Below are 22,799 nucleotides of genomic sequence, written 5' to 3' on the forward strand. Positions count from 1 at the left end.
ATAAACTTTCACTGAGGCAAGTGCACAGTAACGAATATTCTATTATGTATGTCTTTATCATCACTCTTCAAGGAAACTTGATGAAAAGTGACAGTAAAGATGTTGCAAATGATTTATATTTCTAATAAATGCTGTTTTTTAAAAACTTTCTATTCATTATAAAAGTCAATTTCCACAAAAATGCTGTTTTTTTTAATGTAGATAATAAATGTTTCTTGTGCACCAAATCAGCATATTTCTGAAGGATCATGTGACACTTAAGATTGCTGAAAATTCAGCTTTGCTATTACAGGAATAAATATATTTTTAAATATATTAAACTAGAAAAGAGTAAACTAATAATATTTCTTGAAAGACTTAAATATTACTGTTTGTGTTTTTACTGTATGTTTGATCAAATAAATGCTTTGGTGAGCATTTAAGATTTCATTTAAAAGCTATGAAACTATATAAAAAATAAATAAATAAACCAAAATAAATTTATATATATATATATATATATAGAGAGAGAGAGAGAGAGAGAGAGAGAGAGAGAGAGAGAGTTACCAGGGTAAATTATAAAATTGGTTATTTTTCCTTACAATACAAAAGCAATTATGTCCAGTAGTTTTGTCACTGTTAGTTTATTGAAACAATAGACAGATAGTGTCCATTCAAAAATGATTTAAGCTGATACAACTGGGATGATATGAAAAATAGGCCTATTAACTTCTTGTCATACCATTTTACGAACCAAGACCCAAAAACGGCCATTTCTACATTCTTTCAGAACAATCCTAACTTATTCGCCTCACAAATTACAATGAACAAACAATGGTCAACACTTTAAAGTTCAACATTTTATGAAAATGTTTAAATTGGTCTAAGAACATTTAATAGTCAACATACAAAATCAGCCAATTGAAAGTGCTATCAAGAAACATCAACACTAACGAAGCCAACGGACAATATTTAGCATTACAAACCCCTAAACAGAACGTTATTGGATCACAACATGAAAACACTAAGAACAGCTCATCTCACTGTGTAAGAGTAATAAAGAGGAATGCTTCAGATGTTCTGGATGTTATACGTCTGTTGAATGTTTAGTGTGTCTCGCAGCATTAGGTCCCGAAGTCGCCACAGAGCGTCAGCCATGGTCTTGTGAGCTCCCTTGCTCTTCAGCCAATGAGAGGGCAGACGGCTCTCCTGCTCTTTTGTGAGCCGCACATCTTTCCTGCGAGCTGGGGTCAAACACACACACACAGGCTGGTTTAAGATTTTACATATCGATAATACACATTTTTCTAATATTATTAATAATTATCTAATATAAATATTGTGTAACATAAGCTATCGTTTAAAAGTTCAAGAGACAGTAAAAACATTTGTTACAAAAGATTTCTATTTCAAAGAAATTCTGTTTCTCAAACTTTTTATTCATCAAAGAAACTTGGAAAAATGCATCTGTTTCCACAAAAATATGAAGCAGCTCAACTGTTTTCAACAGTGATAATAAGAAATGTTTCTTGTTGAGCAAATGTTGAGCAAATCAATATCATGTGACACTGAAGGCTGGAGTAATGATGCTGAAAATCCAGCTTTGATCACAGGAATAAATTATATAAAAAATATATATAAAACAAGCTATTTTAAACTGCAGTCATATTTTACACAATTATAGTTTTTTTAACTGTATTTATGCTCAAATAACTGTAGCTTTGGTGAGCATAAGATACTTTAAAAGCGTTAAATAATCTTACCAACCCCATAAACAATAAGTTCATAAACCAATAATACTATAAAATAATAATAATAATAATCTTACTTGGTATTGTGTACTTGGTAAATCTCACTCATATTTTGCATTTTCTTTATGCAAAATGTAATTCTTTTTTTTTCCCGGTAACACTTTACAATAAGGTCTCATTTGTTAACATTAGTTAATGCATTAACTAATATGAACTAACAATGGGCAATATATTTTTGCAGCATTTATTAACCTTTAAACCTTCATGTTCATGTTAGTTCACAGTGCATTAACTAATATTATTACACAGCTCTGTGGAATACTTGATTCTGATCCATCGGTATGTTATCCCCCAATAACAACCAATAAAAACTGATAACACAGGCTCATCCGGGTAACTAAAGTCGGCACTTTGCTCTTGCTAGGAACGGTTTTTCCTCATGGAAGTTTTGCTTTTGGTGAGCTAATCAAATATTAAAACTCAAACCAATATTGATTTCGTCACGTCTGGGTCGTGATCATTGTTTATTCTGCGATAACGTCTGGATGTACATTAACCCTTACTTAACAGATACAGCTTTTAATATTAAAAAAGGTATTAGTAAATGTTGAGATTAACTTCAACAATGATTAATAAATGCTAGAAGTATTTTCATTGTAAGTTCATGTTAACTCATGTTGTTGGGGACTGCCCCACTGATGCCGGTTTTTAAGGGTATTAACCACTTCAGTACTCTGATCAGGGAGTCTGAGTCATCAAATTTCTTCCCACCATTTATTTAGGTACAGGGTTTCACCATATACACACTGATGCATTGGAGGTAGTTTCTGCAATAAACAATAAATCAGAAATAAATAACTAAATGTTAAACAAATATACTGTTACAGTAAGCAGCGCACTTTTCCACATTAAGCTATATTAACAACTTGTAGTTTGTGGACGAATAATTACTGGAGTAATACAATATAAAGATGCATATAAACAACTTGGTACATTATACAATGTCCTCATCACGATATGAAAGCATTACAAGTATAGAATATATCACACGAAATCAGCAACATGTGTAAACAAGATACTAACAACATTAGCAAGATACGCCGCGATGCTAGCGGCATTTTCACGTGCATTTCACATGGTGAACTAATTATCATAAAGATCGCGAAAATCAACAATATCACAAAGGCTTAACATCGCAAACAGATTCAGCAGTATAAACGTCCAGTATTACACACATAAAGTCATAGAATGAACTTACTTCGTCAATAACTTTTGCCCTGCACTTGACGGTGCTGCACAGGTGGAAAACTGCGTCACATTCTGTTAGCTCTGCATGCGTAACCAATAGCGCAACACTTACGCCGAACACGTATCATAATAAAAGTCGCATCTTGCATATTTACATAATACAAGCTCTTACTGAATATAAAGGCATAAGAGACAAATAAAAGTAAAGAATTCACAACAGCCGCCCCCACAGTTGAGCAGCAAATGTGCAAGTTAAGGGAATTCTTTAAGAGTCTTTGGTTTCGTCCTCAAAGGCTGGCAATGGAATGAGGCGAGCTACTGGCCTAGTGTACACCTTACCCTTGACAAGAACATCTGCTGTTCTCACACATCCATCCTTACTGACAACAGTCTTAACCACTTTACCGATAGGCCACTGAGCTCTGGGAAGTTGCGGATCAACTATCAAGACTACTGAGTCTACTGTCAGAGTGTCTGATGGTTTGTGCCATTTCTGGCGTGTCTGGAGTGTAGGCAAGTAGTTCCTTGTAAATTGAGTCCAGAATTGGTCCACAAGATTTTGACAATGGCGCCATCTGCGCCGCCCCATTTCTCCTGAGGCATACGCCACCTGTGGAAGCGATGCATCCCGCCGCCCCATGAGGAGAAGGTTTGGTGTAATAGCGTCGAGGTCTGCAATGTCTGCTGAGTTATATCCGAGGGGTTTTGAATTTAAAATGCCCTCTACCTCTACTAAGACTGTAGACAGGACATCTTCCGAGATGGACTGACTTCCAACTGCCACTTGCAGAGCAGCTTTAATAGAGCGGACCTCTCGCTCCCAGACACCACCAAAATGGGGAGCATTAGGCGGATTAAACTTGAAGAGGATCTGGTACTCGGCTAACTGCTCCTTTAATTGGGAGTCCATAGCTGCAAAGGCTTCTCGCAGTTCTCGATCAGCCCCACGAAAGTTTGTGCCACAATCTGACCTGATCTCCTTTGGTCTGCCGCGTCTGGCTATGAATCGCCGAAGAGCAAGCAAGAAAGCATCCACATCCATGGAGTTGAGAAGCTCTATGTGTACAGCTCTTGTGGTGAGACATTTGAAAATGACACCCCAACGTTTCTCAATCCTTCTGCCTATTTTAACCTGATACGGGCCAAAACAGTCCACTCCTGTGGAATAAAACGGTGGACAGAGAAGTCTGAGCCTCTCTGGAGGCAGGTCTGCCATCTGTGGTATCTTAGGCTTAGCTCTCCACCGCTGACATGATGAACAGTTAAGCTGATGGTGTTTAACAGCTTGCCGCCCTCTCAAGACCCAGTACTGTCTCCGGAGTTCCGCATACACTCTTTCTGTGCCTGGGTGCAATAAGCGCTCGTCGAAGTCTTTAATGAGGAGTTTTGTTGCTGGATGCCGCGAATCTAGCACTATGGGGTGAATCTGTTCAACATTTGGGCTTTCCAGCCTCCGTAATCGTCCTCCAACTCTGATTACATTAGTTACTGTATCCAACTCTGGAGCAAGACATATTAGTCGACTGTGGTTTGGTATTGGTTTGTGTGTTTTGAGGGCTATGGTCTCCTCAGGGAAGCTCTGAGCCTGACACTTCCTCAGTAGGATCAACTCTGCTTCACGAGGATCAATGGGCTGGATGTTTGCAGAATCATCTGTCAGTTGTTGACATACCTGCCGAGTGGCTTCCACTAACTCTTTCCAGGTGCTGAACTGAGTGGCATCAGGAAGGGTATGATCTGATTCCACAGAGGTTAGGCAGCAGATAGTGACACCTTTCAGTTCAGGTAACTCTTCTGACCTTGCTGGTTCAGGTCTCTTTGGCCAGTGCTCAGGACTCAGTTTTAGAAATGACGGTCCCTGACTCCATCGCCCAGGAACAGTAAAACTTGAGAGTGGTTTTCCTCTAGTGATGTCATCCGCTGGGTTTTGCTGTGTGTCCACATACCGCCAAGCAGTGTGCTCTGTCAACTCCTGGATTTCTGAGACTCGTGTTCCAACAAAGACTTTGAATCTACAAGAGTCGGACTGAAGCCACTCCAACACTGTTGTAGAATCCGTCCACAGAATTGTCTGCTGAATTGTGAGAGTGATCTCATCTTTCAGAAGCTTCGCTAGTTGTGCTCCTGCTAATGCTGCGCAGAGCTCCAAGCGAGGCATGGACTGTTGCCTCCTGGGAGCAACTCGGGATCTGGCCATGACGAAAGTGGTATGAACGGCATCTTCTGTGTACTCTACCAAGTAAGCCACAGCCCCATATGCTCGTTCTGATGCGTCACAAAACACATGGAGGTCATACGCCCGTTGTACATCATTGGGCACTGAAGAGTAACAGCGGGGAATTGTTATGGTGCTGAGATACTTTAACTCACGTTCCCATGTGTCCCAGGCAGTGTGAAGATCTTGTGGCAGATTCGGGTCATCCCAATCTCTTCTTTTGGACCATAGTTGTTGAATGAGCACTTTTGCTCGTGTGGTGAAAGGCACAATGAACCCCAATGGGTCATACTGCGTTGCTAACACTTGGTAAGCTGTTCTCATTGTTAATACAGCATGTTCAATGGGACGATATTGGTATCCCAATGTATCAGCAGCACAGTTCCACCTGAGACCCAAAGTTGGTTCCATTGGATCAGTCCTGTTCTGTTCAAGCCATTGTTCTGCAGCTGAAGACCTTGCTTCTGTGGGTAGATGTGAGATCACAGATGGCTGGTTGCTAGCCCATTGTCTGAGGTCAAAACCACCCGTTGAAAGTAGACTGCGCAGTTGATCAACTGTAAGCTTGGCCTCAGATGTGGTTGGAAAGCTTGCCAGATAGTTGTCCACATAAAAACTCTGTTGCACTATCTGTAGAGCTCCTGGGTAACTCTCTTGGTTATTGCGGGCATGCTGTTGCACAGCAAAAATGGCACAACATGGGCTGCTGGTTGTACCAAATGGCAAGACTTGCCACTCATAGACGTCTGGACAGTTCTCAGAGTGCAGATCTCGCCAGATGAAGCGGAGAAGCGGTCTGTCCTCAGGCAGCAAGCGGACCTGATGGAACATTCCACGGATATCTGCACTTACAGCCACGTGATGTTGACGGAATCTCAAAAGAACGCCCAACAACGATGGGCCAAGTGCAGGCCCTGGCAGCAACTGATCATTCAGAGATAGGCCTTGATACTTGAATGAACAATTAAAGACCAATCTCGGTTTATCGTTGTGACACACCAGGTGGTGGGGAATATACCAGACCTCCTCTGACTTGGTGACTTCTTCGGGTTGAAGCTTGGTAACATAGCCTGCCTTAACAAGCTTAGTAATCTCACCAGAGTAGACAGCAGCTTTGTCGGGGTCTCTCTGAAGTTTCTTCTCGGTACTCCTCAGACTAGGCATGACAGACTGGATTGTGCTTATGAGTTTTGTAACACCAGGTTTGCGCAGAAGGGGGGTGGCATAACGCTGAACATTGTCTACCTGAATTCTCTGTGTTCTGCATTCGAGAAGTTTAACTGCTTCTTGATCTTCCCTGGATCGAACCACCAGTTTCTCATTTCGATAAGGCAGGATGTCAAGTTGCCATAACCTCTCAACATTACGGTAGAGCAAGTCATTGGGACAGGTGGTTGTCACGAAAAGACACTGATGCACTGAGCTGTGGCTTGTGGTGCTCTCCTCGGCCCCTTGTAGGGTCCACCCAAGGGCTGTGTGCACTGCAGCTGGACCACCTTTGGTTCCTCGACGGACTGGCTTATCTGCTGTGATAAGATGAACATTGTCTGATCCTATCAGTACCAGTGGACGTACATTTTGGAATGACTGTAATGGGAGCCCTCTGAGGTGGGCATACCGACTCTGAAGTCTCTGCACTGGATATGATTGCTCTACTAAGTCCAAACCTGAAGCTGTGAAGGCCCCAAGTATCTGGAAGCGGCTCTTTGGTTCACTCTTCGGAGAGATTTCCAAGTTGATCTTGGACCCAGAAAGGCGAGTGATGTCAGATCGTACTGTGCGTAGAGCCAGAGTTTCAGGTTCACCCTTCAACTGAAGCATTTGTACTGCCATTGGTAAGATCATGGTTCGCTGTGCTCCGTCGTCTAGTACAGCGTAAGTCTCCACTGACTTGGACTTGCTGTGTAGCAACACTGGAACCACTTTGAGAAGCACTCTGCAGGTCGCACTAGCAGGTGTGAGGTAAATCCGACTCTCTGACGTACCTGCTGTGTTTGTTGGATCATCACGTGCTATGTGGTGAAGCACTTGTAGATGAATTCCACCACAGTCACTGCATGGCTTTTTAAGGTTACACATCTCTGGTTCATGTAGTCGTGCACATCGCCAGCATCGCTTTCCATCAGAAATCCACTTTTGTAGGTCTGTGACCGACTGCTCTTTGATGTTGTCACAACGTGTGATGTAGTGCTCTTTACTATTGCAAAAGAGGCAGTGTACTTTGAGTGGTTTCTTTTGTTTGGGCTCTTTAGGATGGGTAGAAGGCGCAGTCTCAGCGGAGGAGGCACCATGATAAAAAACTACACTTGGCCCCTTTGGTTTAGCTGAGGGTTTCTCTTTCCCAACCCCTGGAAGTTTCTCATGTTGGTAGCGCTGCACTAATCGAATCGACAGTCTCTGCTGCTGTGCTTTGACTTGTAGCCAACCGGCAAAGTCCTGCAGATTGTAGGGGTTAAGACTTATAGAGTTGAGCTTCCCCTGCTGTTGAAGGAACTCAATGAAGCCATCTCGTAGATACTTCGGCAGCTTGCTAAGTAGTCGGTCCACGTGTGAGCAGCAGTTCAGCTCCATCCCTCTGGATCCCTCTAATGACAGCAGCATACTGACCAAAAGATGAACTCTTAAGGCAAAGCTTTGAAAGCTGTGGCTATCATTGGGCTTTACATCTGGTGATGTAAGGATGGCTGCTATCTCACTTTGAGCCAGTTGATGTGGCTGACCGTACTGTAGCTGAAGGGCTTGCATAGCTGCTGAATACGGATATGGATGATGCCGGCAAGACTGCCCTATCATTTGAGCTTCAGGCAGTTTAAGATGCTCCAACAGTACATGGTATTTGTACTTCTCAGTTAACTCTGGGTAAGGCTCAAGCAAATTGTCAAACGCCAGCTTCATATTAGCAAATTCCCTTTCGCTGTCACTCGTGAAGTCAGGAATTTTAGGTTTAGGGGGACTATGCAATGTCCGATGAGGTATACTACCATCTGGTGGAACTGCAGTCTGGACTGGCATGAGCTGTGGTGCGGCTGCTGTAGTGTTCACTGAAGGGACTAAACCAGAGACCACATTTTGAGAGGGTAGATAGCTGAATAAAGTGGGTGTGTTCACCGGCTGTGTCTGTGAATATGGTGTTGCAAGATAGCGGTGAGGTGCCATAGAATGCGGATAGACAGGTGCCGGCGAAATTAGCTGTTGTGTCTCAAGGGGCTGGAATGTTCGTTCAGCTTCGTAAGTTACAGCTCGTTCTTGATTGGGCAGAACTCTGGACGAATGAGAGGGAGCAGGCTCATATAGTTTTGGTGGTTGTGAGTGATGCGAAACAGGAGATGCCAAGCCAGAGGAGATAGGGGAATACTGTAAACCTGTAGTTTGTGGATGACTTGGTTGAACTGGAGCAAATCCACAGTTGCGACTTTTCACCCCTGGTTCAGGATCAGTATTTGTTATATGTAACCTTTCCTCTTGTAGCACTGTGCCTCGTGAGAGTAAGGGTGGAGGGCTGACATAGCTAGAAGGTGCAGGTGAAGATTGTAGCGATGATGCAACAGCCTGTACCTGTTCATTGTCCTCATTTTCCTGTTCCTCCCTCAAGAATGATTTAATGTGCTCCATCATCTTGTCTCGGCGATGCTTTCGTTTCTTTAGCCGATCTAATTTCCGGAGAAGATTGTCCATTTCAGCTGTCTCCTCTTTCTCCTTCTCGTTCATGGATTCCATTAATTTATTTAATGAGTCCATACTCAATAAGTCTGCTTGACTTGGACTGGGCGTGTCTCGACGCCCACCTTGGCTGGAGTCTGCATTTGCTTGACTTGTATGCACTGCGGCTGCTGCTCCTCTCTGCTCATCTGACTCCCTATGAACAGGAATGGAGGAAAGGGCAGGTCGGTGATGGAAGTCAAGGATGTAATCCTCAAGGTGCCTTGGGGCTTGGCATTGCCGTGATGGTCTAGCTTGAGGAGGAGATGTTGGTTTGCCATCTGATGACATTCTGAAGCAGTTAAGGCTCCGGCTCGAAGGACCATTTGTTGGGGACTGCCCCACTGATGCCGGTTTTTAAGGGTATTAACCACTTCAGTACTCTGATCAGGGAGTCTGAGTCATCAAATTTCTTCCCACCATTTATTTAGGTACAGGGTTTCACCATATACACACTGATGCATTGGAGGTAGTTTCTGCAATAAACAATAAATCAGAAATAAATAACTAAATGTTAAACAAATATACTGTTACAGTAAGCAGCGCACTTTTCCACATTAAGCTATATTAACAACTTGTAGTTTGTGGACGAATAATTACTGGAGTAATACAATATAAAGATGCATATAAACAACTTGGTACATTATACAATGTCCTCATCACGATATGAAAGCATTACAAGTATAGAATATATCACACGAAATCAGCAACATGTGTAAACAAGATACTAACAACATTAGCAAGATACGCCGCGATGCTAGCGGCATTTTCACGTGCATTTCACATGGTGAACTAATTATCATAAAGATCGCGAAAATCAACAATATCACAAAGGCTTAACATCGCAAACAGATTCAGCAGTATAAACGTCCAGTATTACACACATAAAGTCATAGAATGAACTTACTTCGTCAATAACTTTTGCCCTGCACTTGACGGTGCTGCACAGGTGGAAAACTGCGTCACATTCTGTTAGCTCTGCATGCGTAACCAATAGCGCAACACTTACGCCGAACACGTATCATAATAAAAGTCGCATCTTGCATATTTACATAATACAAGCTCTTACTGAATATAAAGGCATAAGAGACAAATAAAAGTAAAGAATTCACAACACATGTAGTTAACTAATGTTAGCAAATGAAACCTGATTGTAAAGTGTTACAATTTTTTCCTTTTCCGGTGACATCTAACCTCAATTATCTGCATTGACAATGTTGGTCGACCATTAGAACATAATGTAAATCTGCCTTCTTACTCACCAGAGAGGGTTTGGTCCCATTTGCTGACAGTAGTGGATTCAGCACTGAGTCCTTCAATGTACCTCAGGTAAGCCTCTGAGTGTAGCAGGCGCTGGGGTTTGGGTGGAGGAGCCACAAATATAGGGGTGGAGGGCTGCTGTAGAGAGGGCGTCCCAGCCTGCCCCTGTCCCGGGTAGGGTGGTGGAGCCTGTTGGCCTGAGTTCATCACACCCATCTACAGAAACACAAAGATTCAGAACGACTCGAAGCGCAGAAATGATCCCATTCAATCCAACCGTTGTTGTTGATTTTGTTGCCAGAGATAAAGTAGCATTAACATTTAGCATTCATATAAGGGATAAACGCAAAACCCTTCAAAATCAGCATTACCTGAGTCCCATAAGCACTTCCTGTTGAACCCGGGGCCATTCCATTCATACCTGTGAAAGAGGTATCAGCATACACTGAGAAGAAGAGACTTTCAAAGTAAACTGAGACCCTCAGCTCTTTCTGTTCATGTTTATCTGTGTAGATAATCTACAGTGTTGAAACCATTCGAATCTGATCGTAGTTTATGGCATAATCCAGTCTCAAATCAAGCAAAAGGAGAATTGTTTTCACGCTGATGATATAGTGAGTGACCAGGGGCTGTCAAGCTCCAAAACATGTGCAATGAAAGTACTGCATCTGACTCGTGTAATAAAGCGAACTTTCTGTTTGGAGAAGATCGAAATTCAAGTTGCTATTCGCTGAATGATAAGTTTTGTGTCAGGTTTGATATTAAAAGCACCAATCAGCCAAACACAGATTTTCATTGAATAATGAATTACATTTTGGACTGTTGCTGACACGAAACTGCAGCATGGCTTCAGAAGAGGTAGCGTGGCCGAGCGGTCTAAGGCGCTGGATTTAGGCTCCAGTCTCTCTGGAGGCGTGGGTTCGAATCCCACCGCTGCCAATTATGTTTTGTGGGGTAGTTGTGGCCTAATGGTTCGAGAGTTAAAGAATAAATGTGTGTGTGTCATTTGAATGTTATCTGGATCCAATACATCATTGGCTTTGTCGTGTGACCTAGCTTCAGCGTCAGTTACCTGCCATTTACAACTCCTCTCCTGTGGCTTCATGGGATAGTCAAGTGTCTAGAATGTGGACTCTGGAATCTGGCAGAAGTAGTAGGTCATTTACTATGTACTTTTTACCTACTGGTTTGAGAATACTATGTATTCAGAAATACTTCAGTTTTAGCATACTGTTTTTCACATACTAGTAGGGAAGTCGGTATATTCAGATGCAGCGATACTGTGTTTACTCCCTTTTTGAAGCTTAACTGCTCCCAGTCACTATTGCTTTCGTTCTAATGAACAGAACTTGAAAATTCTTCAAAATATCTGTAACACTTTATAATAAGGTCTCATTTGTTAACATTAGTTGATGTGTTAGCTAACATGAAATAAAAATGAGCAGTACATGTTTACAGCATTTATTAACCTTTGTTAATGTTAGTTCACGGGGCATTAACTAATGTTAAAAGATACAACTTGATTAAAAAACAGTATTAGTAAATGCTGAGATTTACATAAACTAATATTAATAAATGCTGTAGAAGTATTGTTCATTGTTAGTTCATGTTAACTAATGTAGTTGTCTAATATTAAAATAAATAAAATAAACAAAACCTTAAAAATATTACATTTTGGGTAACACTTTAAAATAAGCTCCCATTAGAACTAACATGAACTGACAACGAACAATACATTTGTAACAGAATTGATTAGGGGTTGAAGCGCTGAAACTCTATTGCAATTGTTAGAATTTCCAAGGATCAGCATTCTCCCCTAAAAGTGATCAGGCAGACGAAACCATAAGTCGTGGAGACTTGAATTTTTGAGGGAGGGTAGTACTCTCACCGTCTACAACGTCACAAAGGTTCGCCCCGATCGGCCTGATGGGGGCGCTACAGCGATCAAAAGTACGTAACGGCTCATAACTCCTAAACCGCTCATCACAGACTCAAGTGTCTTATATAATTGAGATCCTTGACTCACGGCGAACAAAACGTTCAAACGTTTTCGAAATTTTCTGGTATTTTGCTAAATAGTCCTAGGATTTTTCGATCGGAACTAAACCAGTGCAGAAAGATTCGCTGGAATCTGATTGTCAATAATTATGTAAAAAAACATAATCGGAAGGAAACTTGCTGGGCCAGTTTGACTCACGGCCCTCGAGGCCTGTGAGAAATTCAAAAGAAATCGGCCACCTGGGGGCGCCATCACATTTTTCACGTGCATAAAGGATTGTTTATCACGCGATTTTTCGCATATGTCCACGACATTCATAATACCGCATGGTAGAACTCCTCCTTCTGAGCAACTTTGCCTCTAGGGCCGCTCCTGTCAATCGAATTGTTTCGCAAACTACTCCTAGGTCTTTGGCTTAACCTCGATAACTGTTAAAAAGCATTAAAACATATATTACTTTAGTAAATTGCCTGTTTTGGCTTTAAATGTTTGATTTACTATGATCATGGTGGTTACAAGCTTGCTAAAGAAAACATAATACCTTTTTACGCATGTGCTTAAAGGCTTTAAAGCGCTTGAACCCCGTTATTTGCTGCTTGCAGCTATATTTAATCTGGTTAACGTTAGTAATAAAAATACAACTGTTCATTGTTAGTTCATGTTAGCTCAGGTCCATTAAATAATACTAACAGACACAACTTTTTATTTTAAAAATGAATTATTAAAAGTTGAAAGATTAATAAATGCTTTAGAAGTATTGTTCTTTGTTAGTTCATGTTAACTAGTGCAGTTAAGCAATGTTAACAAATGGAAACGTGCTGTAAAGTGTTACCACAATTTGGTGTTGTACGAATGAAAGACATGAGGGTGAGTAAATGATGACAGAACTGAACTATTCCTCAACAGAACATTGGGAGTCTCTTGGTTTTGTCTTGGTCCGGGCGGACCGTTTGCTCTATGGTACAGGTAGCCCCTCTTGTTAGGATTGGAGAGGCAGACAGGAAGCAACTGCGAGTGGGGACGTGTGGCTGTGAAGTGGTCCTTACCCAGATACGGCATGCCAGGCATACCCCACGGGAAGTGGAGTGGTAAGGCAGGCATCCCCATGGGATGTAGAGGCATGCCGGCCATGTTAATCATGCCATCGACAGGCCCCTGAAAGGGCAGCATGTGTGGCCTGTAACTACCCAGCATGCCTTTTCCTTGGAAGAGGAAGGTGGCGACACAACATATGCATGCATCAGTATATCATGCAGTTATGAGAATGAATTCATGCACTACATGTAAAACGAAAATGAAAACTACAATTAGAGCATGTAAGCTGATTTATCATTCATGATGAAACATGAAACCCAACACACACACACACACACACACACACACACACACACACACACACACACCCCTTTTCCAAAAATTGGGCACCAGAGCTGTGCTTAATCTGGCCTGCTGTATCCACCCATTTCCACTGAAGAAAAGTGGTTCTGGGCCTGAAAAATCATCTTTGCAATGGCTGCTGGTACTTGCAATGGAAGCCAGAACCTTAGCATGTAAAGTACACTTTGATCAACTGCTTCGTTCTTCTCCAATTAAGTTGAGCTGAAAAGCTACTCCAGCAGCTATTTTAGTATTTAATAATATTTTGAATTATCTTTTACTTTCATATTTTCACTTCATATTTAAGTTTGTTATCAAACTATCAATTGTGTTTTTGTTATTTAAAAAAATAAAAATAATTTCTATTTAACTTTATTTTTAATTATTATTATTATTTTAATTAAGTTTTTATTAATTTTACTACTTCAATTCAAACATATTTTATTTCAGTTTTTAACATACATTTTTTAAATGGCAAGTGTTTTCATCTAATATTTATATTTTAATTTATTTCTACTTTAATTCGGTTATCTAGCACTTTTTTAAAATAGTTTTAGGTAACAAAAACAACACTAGCCCTTTTTATTTTTGTTATCCATCTGATAATTTTAGGATTATGCACCAAAATTTTTATTTAGCCTGATATTCAAATTCAGTACTATTCTATATAAATTAATTCAATTGAAACTAAAATAATTGTAAATTCTACAAGTGAATTTAGGCAATTTTTGGGGGATAAACAACCCGTTACGTCATTATTCAGCTCTCAAGTCAGTGGAAACGGATCATTTGGGAGAAAAGTCCTCTGAACCCATGGCTGAGCGCCATCCCAATGAAAAAGGGGTAGTAAAGTTTCATGATTGTTACAGTTCATGCAGTAACTCTGATGGAAGATAACAGGTGTTAGTTTTGAAATTACAGACACCAAAACATGGCAGCTTTGTGAAAGGAATGAACTGGCTGAAGATGGCGTGTTAGCAGTTAGGCTTCGTATTGCAGCTCTGTGTGTCCACCACACCTGAGAGGGGTTACCTGCCATAGGCGTCATGCTGTGGCTAAGCATCCCCATGGGGGTCGGGGGGGGTACTACCCCCATGAGCGCCCCTACTGGGGTACCTGCTCTCGGGGAGTTCTGCGCTGCTCTTTCTCGCTCCTGCTGCTCCGCTACCTTGGCTGCCCGCTCTGAATCGACCACAAAAGATAAAAAAAACAATTTGATGTTTCATGGAGAACCTGAAGGCATTGAAGACAGTGTCCATATATGATTTCCAGGCACTTTACCTTCGTACTCCGCTTTCTTAGTGGCCTCAAGGTTCCTCCACTCTGTGCCCACCAGTCGACTGAGCTCTCCAAAAGAGAAGTCAGGGTGCTGGGCCTTGATGACAGCTCTCATTTCACTGCTGAAGAGGATGTACCCACTCATGTTGATCTTCCTCTTTGCCCCCTCCTTCTTCGACAAACCCTTAATGGACTTTGGTGCGGACTGTGGGAAAATGAGATGCTGATGATCTAGTCTCGGCCTTAGACAGGATGCATCGTGCTACTTTAGATTCAAAATCACTCGCTTCAATATGCTTTACTTTAAAAAACTAGTCCCTGGAATTGAGCTAGCACTTTGTGGCAAGCCGTTTTGCTGTTAAAAACGTGAGATGCAGGTCAGTGGAATGAAAAAATGCTGTGTCACGCACGAGAAGCTGCTAAAGACGCGAGACGTGATGGTTAAAGATGTCAGTCTAGTGCGTTTACATTGAAAAACAATGGAAAAGTAGCGCAGTGGAATGCAAAAACGGCCCCTAACATGGCTTAATGTTACAATTTAAATTTCATAATGATACGGCATTATTCTAGTAATTTTGAAAATATGAATCATCTAAGGCCAGATTTACTATCAGTATGCTCCAGCACAAACCCGCTTTTGGCGTTAAATAACTACTGTCAGGATTTACTAAAGACACGCAGTGAAAAATTCAATGCGTGGACAGGTTTTTTTTCGCGGCTGACCTTATTGCATATGCATTTGAAGGAGTTTCCCCTTCAGACGCAAAAGTTATGGGAGGAGAGTATTTAAATGAATCATGCAAGGTGATTTACTAAGGTTTGCTCTAGTCAATTTACTAGTATTTGCACCATTATTTACTGGCATCAACTTAAATCTGACACTTATTTGCACTGCTCTTGGTTGGAATCATTATGGAAATGATCCGGCTGCGTCTGTGTTTTTTTTCATTTTTTTCATCAGTAGATCAAGCGCAGAACTTTCCACTCCCATCGGTGCTTTTTTGGTTTTGCGCTCTCACGAAAATTTGCCCTTTTTAGTAAATCTGGCCCTAAATCCAATAATGACCAGTTTACATGTCCCAAGTTGGCAGTTTTTGACCAGAATAAGTTGAATACTCTCGCTCTTCGAGACTAATTATTATCAGACAATACAGTAAATAATACAATGACAATGAAAAGCCCCCTCTGAGATCAGTGGTTTAAATCATTGAGGGTCACCTACTGCTATTCCCTATTGCTCTTGCACAAGCACAAACAATGGTTTTCATTCAACAACAGAGACTGCAGACCTGCGGGGGGGCGTAATGCAGCATGTCCATGTCACCGGTCAGCTGAGTCTGAAGCTGAGGCATGCAGTGAGCATCAGAACCGTCTCCATCATCATCACCCAAATCCTCCAGCTCTTCGTCCGTCATGTCCGCAAACTTGGCCTCCAACTCTTCGATCTTCTTATCGAGCAGCGGAGACGGCTCCTTCTGAGGCACTATGAGCTTTCTGACAGAGATAACCAAAAGCATGAGTCCAATGTTGGGACAGAAACGAGCAATCCCACCGCTATGCACTAAAGTCTGTTTTCTAAGCAAATCAAGTTTGATTTTTCTTTGGATTACTGAAGCAACTGACCGAAAGTAATAGATTTCATCCTCGACTACTTTGGCAGACAGAGAGAAACGCTTCAGCCCTTTAAACTTCTTCATTTGCTTCTCACTCTCGATGTAGCGGCTCTCACACAGCAACACATCCTCCTCCGGCATTTCAGTTGGCCGGCATGACAGGAAATCTTTGAAAGAAGACACTGTACACTTCCCTGAGGACAAAAAACACTCCAGATGAGGGAGAAGACACGGTGATAAGATTTAATCAGGGAAACTAACATATCACTTCATGTAATAATAGTCCTTTCAATGTAAATCACTCAGTGGCAGAGTCAATGTATTTCAGTCAATGTTCTTGAAACCACTCAGTAATACAACTGTGATGATGGAACTTAACTTCGGGGCCAGCCAAAATACTGTTACCTCCAATACAGGTCATAGGACAGGATTCTTCCAGGTTACTGAGGAATACTTCCTTCTTGTAGAACATCTTAGTAGGTTCATGCTCGGTCTCCTCGGGATGGATGAAGATGGGCCCGAAGAAATAGGCAGCTCCATCTCGCACCCACATCTTCTCTATCCTATTACAAGACAAAATCATTTATATATCAGGAGACACTGTCATGAATCCAAGTTTGCTGGTCTTGTTGTTATTGACATCTTAGGAAGTGGCAGTTGGGATTTAGAATCTATAGCTACAATAAGTACAAACAGAAATAAAATAACCAAGATGTTGCTATGCAACATTAAACAGTCAGTTTACCCAAAACACTATTATGATGTTAACATCAATGACACCAAATGCAGTTGGCTCCCTTCGTATCGTATCTCCGTATCTTTTAACCAAATGCGACATCCAAGACCTCAGAAGACGGGCCAGATTTACTAAACAGGGCAATTCCAAAAAAGCACCAATGGGAGTGGAAAGTTCTGCGCGTGATCTACTGACGACGTGCAAATGAAAGAACACAGTCGCAGCCGGATCATTTCCATAATGACCAACGCAATCTACCAAGAGCAGCGAAAATGAGTGTCTAGTTTAAGATGTGCTTTTTTTGGGCTGTAAATAATGGCACAAACACCAGTAAATTGACTAGCGCAAACCTTAGTAAACCACATTACATGATTCATTTAAATACTCTCCTGCCATAAATTTTGCGTCTGAAAGGGAAACTCCTACAGATGCATATGCAATAAGGTCAGCCGCAAAAATAACGCCTTTTCAACGTTAATTTTTCACTGCGTGTCTTTAGTAAATCCTGACAGTAGTTTTTTAACACCAAAAGAGGGTTTACACTGCCGCACGCTGTTAGCTGTTACCAAATCTTTCACATTTCAAAAAGTTTATAAAGACATGAAGCAGTTTAATCCAAGTCTTCTGCATCGCTCAATATTTATATAATAAAAGCCTAAATTAATCTGTTGATCATATGAATCCATTGTGTGTCTTCAGAAGACTTAGATTAAATCAATCAATTTATATGAATTACTTTTGTCTTTATGACCTTTCTGAAGTGTCAATGTTTTGATCAATGGACTTTCAGTGGAGGGACAGAAATATCTCATGTTTCATTAAAAATATCTTCATTTGTGTTTCAAAGTACAACAAAAGTCTTCTGAGCCTGGAATGATATAACTGCGAGTCCTTGTTGACAGAACCCTTTTATAGTTCCTTTTTGTTCTTTTTCGAAGCTCTACATTGTCCGTTCCCATTTGATTTAATTGTATGGAAAAGAGCAGCATGAATATTCTGCTAAATATCTCCTTTTTTGTTCCACAAACGAAATGACGGCATATAGTTTGGAAGAACATGAGCAACGCTGCGTCTCGTCATCGGTACCCTACCTGCCCACACGGTTGCGAACGAGCCCATGAGAGCGGATGTAGACGCAGTCTCCCACTTTCAGCCACATGTCGTTGTAGCAGAGCTGCTCGTAGTACTGGCAGCCTGGCTCGCCGTTACTGACCTCCATGGTAACATCCTCCCTCTCCTGAGGACACAGATTGACGGTCAGGCAGCATGTGTCAAAGATATTCAATATCAGTCAATATACACAGCCGCTACCAAAAAAGTTGCTGTTTGGACTTAAATAGGCAAATTGACAGTTCTTCTAACCCTAATTGACTGAGTGTGTAGCTTTTCATTTCTTAAACAACCATGTAGGAAGACACATTATGGCCATATTCAAGGATGAGTGATTTATGGTCAAGATCTTGTATTGACAATGCAAGAGTCCAGCACTTTGTAAAGTCTCCTCCAGCACATCCCAAAGACTTTCAATGAATTTAAGAGGAAATGTGAAAATGATTCCTCAAGCCATATTCAAGGATGACAATGTCAAGATTCATCAGGCTCAAATTGTGAAAGAATAGTTGGGAGGGATCATGAAGAATCATTTTCACGCATCGTTTCCTCTGAGTCCAGAGCTTAAATTCATTGAAAGTCTTTGGGATGTGCTGGAGGAGACTTTTGCATTGCCAATACAAGATCTTGATTAAAAACTGATGCACATTTATTTCCATCAAGAGGTGCATTCATTTTTGGTCAAGATCTTGTATTTTATTCAATGAATGTATTTTTTCGGCTGGGCAGTGTTTGTCTTACCTTATCAATGATGGATGGTACAGCTTTACCATCCTCTACCACCTCAGGAGGCTTGTCACTCTCCTGTTTGGGTGCAAACATGGAGGCCACCCGAACCACAGGCAAGGTCACTTCACGAATGGCGAACTTCACTGAGCTCAGGGGCATCGTCCACATCTTGATCTTTTTGAAGGACTTGGTTTTAGCAGAATAACGAGACTCGCAGACAAAAACGTCTTCAGGTCGGAAGCTGTCAGGCTGAAGCTTGAAATACTCCTGAAATAAGGGGTTTTATCAGAGCAGATTTTAAAACGTAGTATTAATGTAAAAATGTATTTTGTCTTATTGGGAATGTGTTGGACTCATCGCTGAATGATATTACCTTCACAAACATGACGACACATTTGCCCATTATTTTATTGACAGGAATTTTGTTGTAATAGTCGCTTTTGAAAACTTCTTTCTCAAGAAATTTGCGTGTTGCAAGATGAAATGTTTCGTTGGGTCTGTAGAACCAGCAGCCATAAAGCCAGTTCTCTCCTTCATGAAAAGATACATACACATACTTTAATAGCTATACCACAGTTCAAAAGTTTGGGGTTGGTACAATTTTTTTTAGTTTTTGAAGGCTGCAAATAAGTAAAAACAATAATATTGTGAAATATTACAACTTTAAATAACACTTTTCTATTTCAAAATATTTTTTAAATGAAACGTATTAATGTAATGGCAAAGCTGAAGCATCATTACTCTAGTCTTCAGTGTCACATGATCCTTCAGAAATCATTCTAATATGCTGATGTGCTGCTCAAGAATCATTTCTTATTATTATCATTATCATTATCGTGCTGCTTTTTTTATTTTTAAAGAAACAGCATTTATTTGAAACAGATTTTTTTGAAACATGATATTTTTCAGTCACTTTTGATGTATCAATTTCTTTCATTTAAAAAAAAAAAAAAAAAAAAAAAAATTCTTACTGTTCCCCAAATCTTAACAGTAATGTATATTCTCAATCAATAGTGTTATGAAACAACATAAATGCATAGCACACGTTGACAGCATGTATCTAATGTTTCCTGGATGTAATACCTGCATCATCCTGCCACAGGCGCTCTATGCAGACGATGTGCGGCTGCAGGTTTGGTTCTGTGGGCTCCACATAAACATAGTCTCCCACATGGTACATGTTGTCCTTGAAGCTGCAGTCCTGGCTGTAGTTGCGCTGAAGGACTCCCTGCCATCCGCCACCTGCTGTGTCCTCACTCTTCTCAGCCTCTGGAGATCAACGTCAAAACATTAATAACAGCCATCTGCAACGCAGTGCAAAGTTTAGGGAGCAAAGACTGTGTTTGAACACAGGAGAGAACTCCACTAAACGATTGTTTTGTGTGTATGGAATAAAGGAGTCACTACCAAAATTGTGATGGTTAATAAAGGCTAAATATTTATCCTGTTTGATTATGGTTTGTGGTTACAAAACGTTTGTCACTTCTGTAAAATGGGTCAATGGTAAATAAGGGTTTCTAAGATAAAGAAAATTCTTTTTTTCCTTTTTTAAAATCCATTTTAATACAAGCTCTTAGAAATGTACTCTTTTTTCATGTAGGTCATATGGTTCTGAAAAACATTTATGCTATTTTTAACTGTGCCAAGTTACATTTTTTATCAAAGTGACTAAAAATGTGGTGTAAACATCAAGTATAAATTAATTACATATTTTCCTTAAAACATGTACACGTCATTATTATCAAAACATACCTTTTTCAAGGTAAAATGTTTTTTTGTTTTAAATCATGAAACATTAATTAATAAATATTTCACTTGAATTGAAGGATTTCACTTGAATTAATTTTTTTTTTATTTTAATTCAGAAATTAAAAACATGCTTATTTTTTAAAAATAAATATTCATTAATTAATATTTCAGAATTTAAAGACATGATACAATCTAATATTTTACTGACCTTGATTTGGCAGATTATACATAATATTCCATATAACCAAAATATATAAATGTAAATGTTTATATATATATATATATATATATATACACTGTATAAGTACTTATTTATATAAATGCTAGCACTAAATACTAGCAAAAAGTACTATATATATGTATTTCACTTTAAATATTAATATACTTTAAATATCAAATTAAAAACATGTTTATCACAGAAGAATGTTCAAGTAATTGTAATGTATGAATTGCATTTTATGATGTATTTCTGAATACACAAACCGATTGAAAAACAACTGAATACTGCAGGAACGGTACCTTTTTTCTCTTCTTCTCTCTTGAGTTTATCCTCTTCATATTCTTTGGGCAGCTTCTCTTTCTTCTCTTTCTCCACGTCGCTGTGCAGGTGTTTAGTGGTGTAACTGAGGGCGGGCGTCAGCAGAATCTCTCCGTTCTTACACAGCTCATCTCTGATCCGGATGAAGAACTGCTGGAGCTCCACAGAGTCCTCGAAGATCTCAGAGTCCGTCCTACGACACAATTTAAACATTTTTAAACACAACTCTTTACCTCTCCAGGTACAAAAACCCCAAGACAAAACGAGTACATGAAGAGCATCACCTGTGCAGGCGTCTGGCTTTCTCCAAAACTTCAAACATATGGTCCTGGAACACATCTAGCCTCCTATAACGGCCCTTATCCACGTTAGCTCTGATGATCTCAAAGTTCAGTGGAGTCTTATCGGAATTGTTAGGATCAACAGCTGGAATCTCCGCCAGTGAGTCACTATAGCAACGCCCCTCGTCATCCTGGTGGCCAAGCACTGAGACAAAAAGATTGCGGATGAGCTCCTGGATGAGCCGTGCAACATCTGGGACATGCGCGTCGTCGCCGCCCTCCAAGTCCCTCCTAGTCTCCAAAAGCACTTTGTGAAGCACCAATGCGTCTTTGTAGATCAGCGATTCAGGCTCGTTATAAGTGCAAGCGTTGTTGAACATCAAGACTAAGTCTTCCACCAGAGCATCAACATCCTGGTACTTGTTGGCCAGCATGTGGCTCTTGACCTTCTCCATGTCTGTGGGTTTCTTGATGGCCACATAGTAGTCTGGAAGCTCAGCGCGGGACGGGAGACGGAGGAAGATTGTGCTGAGGCGCCGTCCACGCTTGTCAGTGTAGTTCTTCACTGCTTCATAGAGCTCGTTGAGTTTCTGTTGGAGAGGGGTCAGGTACTTGGACTTTTTAGGAGAGATGCCACTCTTCCCTGGAAAGACAGTGGCACATGGTCAGTCACAGCTTCTCCTAAGAGGACTGGTGAAAACCATAACTCCTGAGACTTCCCTCCAAAAATAAGAGCTTAAATTCAGAAGTTTTTTTTTTTATGTTATGTTTTTTATGTGGTGAAAACCAAGCGTTTAATGTCTATGTGGTGTTTTTAATGTGCTTTAAGACAAACCATGTGTAAATTCATAAGTCAACCCCATTGCTGAGTATTTTCTCTTTAAAACTGTGGTGAACTAAAGACAGTCTCAAAATGGTGGTTTGAAATCGCTGGTGTTTCTGACAACACAAACTACCTTATAACCAATCAGATCAACGTGTGATCATCAACGAGTGGATCTCTGAGCTGCTGTGAGTGAGTGGAGGCGGGGCTCATTTGCATATTCCTAAAACCGCGTATACTAAACGAGGCAAGGGTGTGTGCATGCAAGCTATTTTAAGGCATGAAGAATTTTTTTTTCAAAGAAAAAATGTTTAAATATGTAATTTTGGTGATCAGAGATGAGTTTTAAGGGATACAATTATTGACTAGAGGCGGATCTTAAAATGACATGGCACTGTGTACCACAATGATTAT

At 40.6% G+C, this 22,799-nt stretch overlaps 1 protein-coding gene and 2 long non-coding RNA genes across 5 annotated transcripts in view; all 3 read right to left on the reverse strand.

Moving 5' to 3' along the window:
* Nucleotides 1-607: 607 nt before the first annotated feature.
* pbrm1 (polybromo 1) overlaps nt 608-22,799 on the reverse strand; it is a 30,608-nt gene continuing 8,416 nt past the window's right edge. For 2 of the 3 annotated variants that reach the window (XM_084395262.1, XM_084395261.1), the window contains 15 exons: nt 21,566-22,205; nt 21,263-21,474; nt 20,078-20,263; nt 19,368-19,525; nt 19,007-19,261; nt 18,247-18,392; nt 16,825-16,982; nt 16,430-16,613; nt 16,096-16,300; nt 14,810-15,011; nt 14,561-14,710; nt 13,198-13,353; nt 10,524-10,573; nt 10,155-10,368; nt 608-1,223 (listed from right to left, as the gene is read on the reverse strand). In XM_084395262.1, coding sequence (XP_084251388.1) covers nt 1,051-1,223; nt 10,155-10,368; nt 10,524-10,573; nt 13,198-13,353; nt 14,561-14,710; nt 14,810-15,011; nt 16,096-16,300; nt 16,430-16,613; nt 16,825-16,982; nt 18,247-18,392; nt 19,007-19,261; nt 19,368-19,525; nt 20,078-20,263; nt 21,263-21,474; nt 21,566-22,205 — 3,089 coding nt within the window. In that variant the 3' untranslated portion in view covers nt 608-1,050. The remainder of the gene's footprint in view (nt 1,224-10,154; nt 10,369-10,523; nt 10,574-13,197; nt 13,354-14,560; nt 14,711-14,809; nt 15,012-16,095; nt 16,301-16,429; nt 16,614-16,824; nt 16,983-18,246; nt 18,393-19,006; nt 19,262-19,367; nt 19,526-20,077; nt 20,264-21,262; nt 21,475-21,565; nt 22,206-22,799) is intronic. The other variant, XM_084395263.1, reaches the window with a different exon arrangement.
* On the reverse strand, nt 2,491-3,043 carry LOC311281908. Its single transcript, XR_014625860.1, has 2 exons — nt 2,989-3,043; nt 2,491-2,557 (listed from the first exon to the last, which is right to left on the reverse strand). It is a non-coding gene; the product is annotated as an uncharacterized lncRNA (long non-coding RNA).
* On the reverse strand, nt 9,302-9,854 carry LOC311281907. The gene is made up of 2 exons (XR_014625859.1): nt 9,800-9,854; nt 9,302-9,368 (listed from the first exon to the last, which is right to left on the reverse strand). It is a non-coding gene; the product is annotated as an uncharacterized lncRNA (long non-coding RNA).

This window comes from Rutilus rutilus, assembly GCF_951802725.1.
Source record: "Rutilus rutilus genome assembly, chromosome: 22".
NCBI lineage: Eukaryota > Metazoa > Chordata > Actinopteri > Cypriniformes > Leuciscidae > Rutilus > Rutilus rutilus.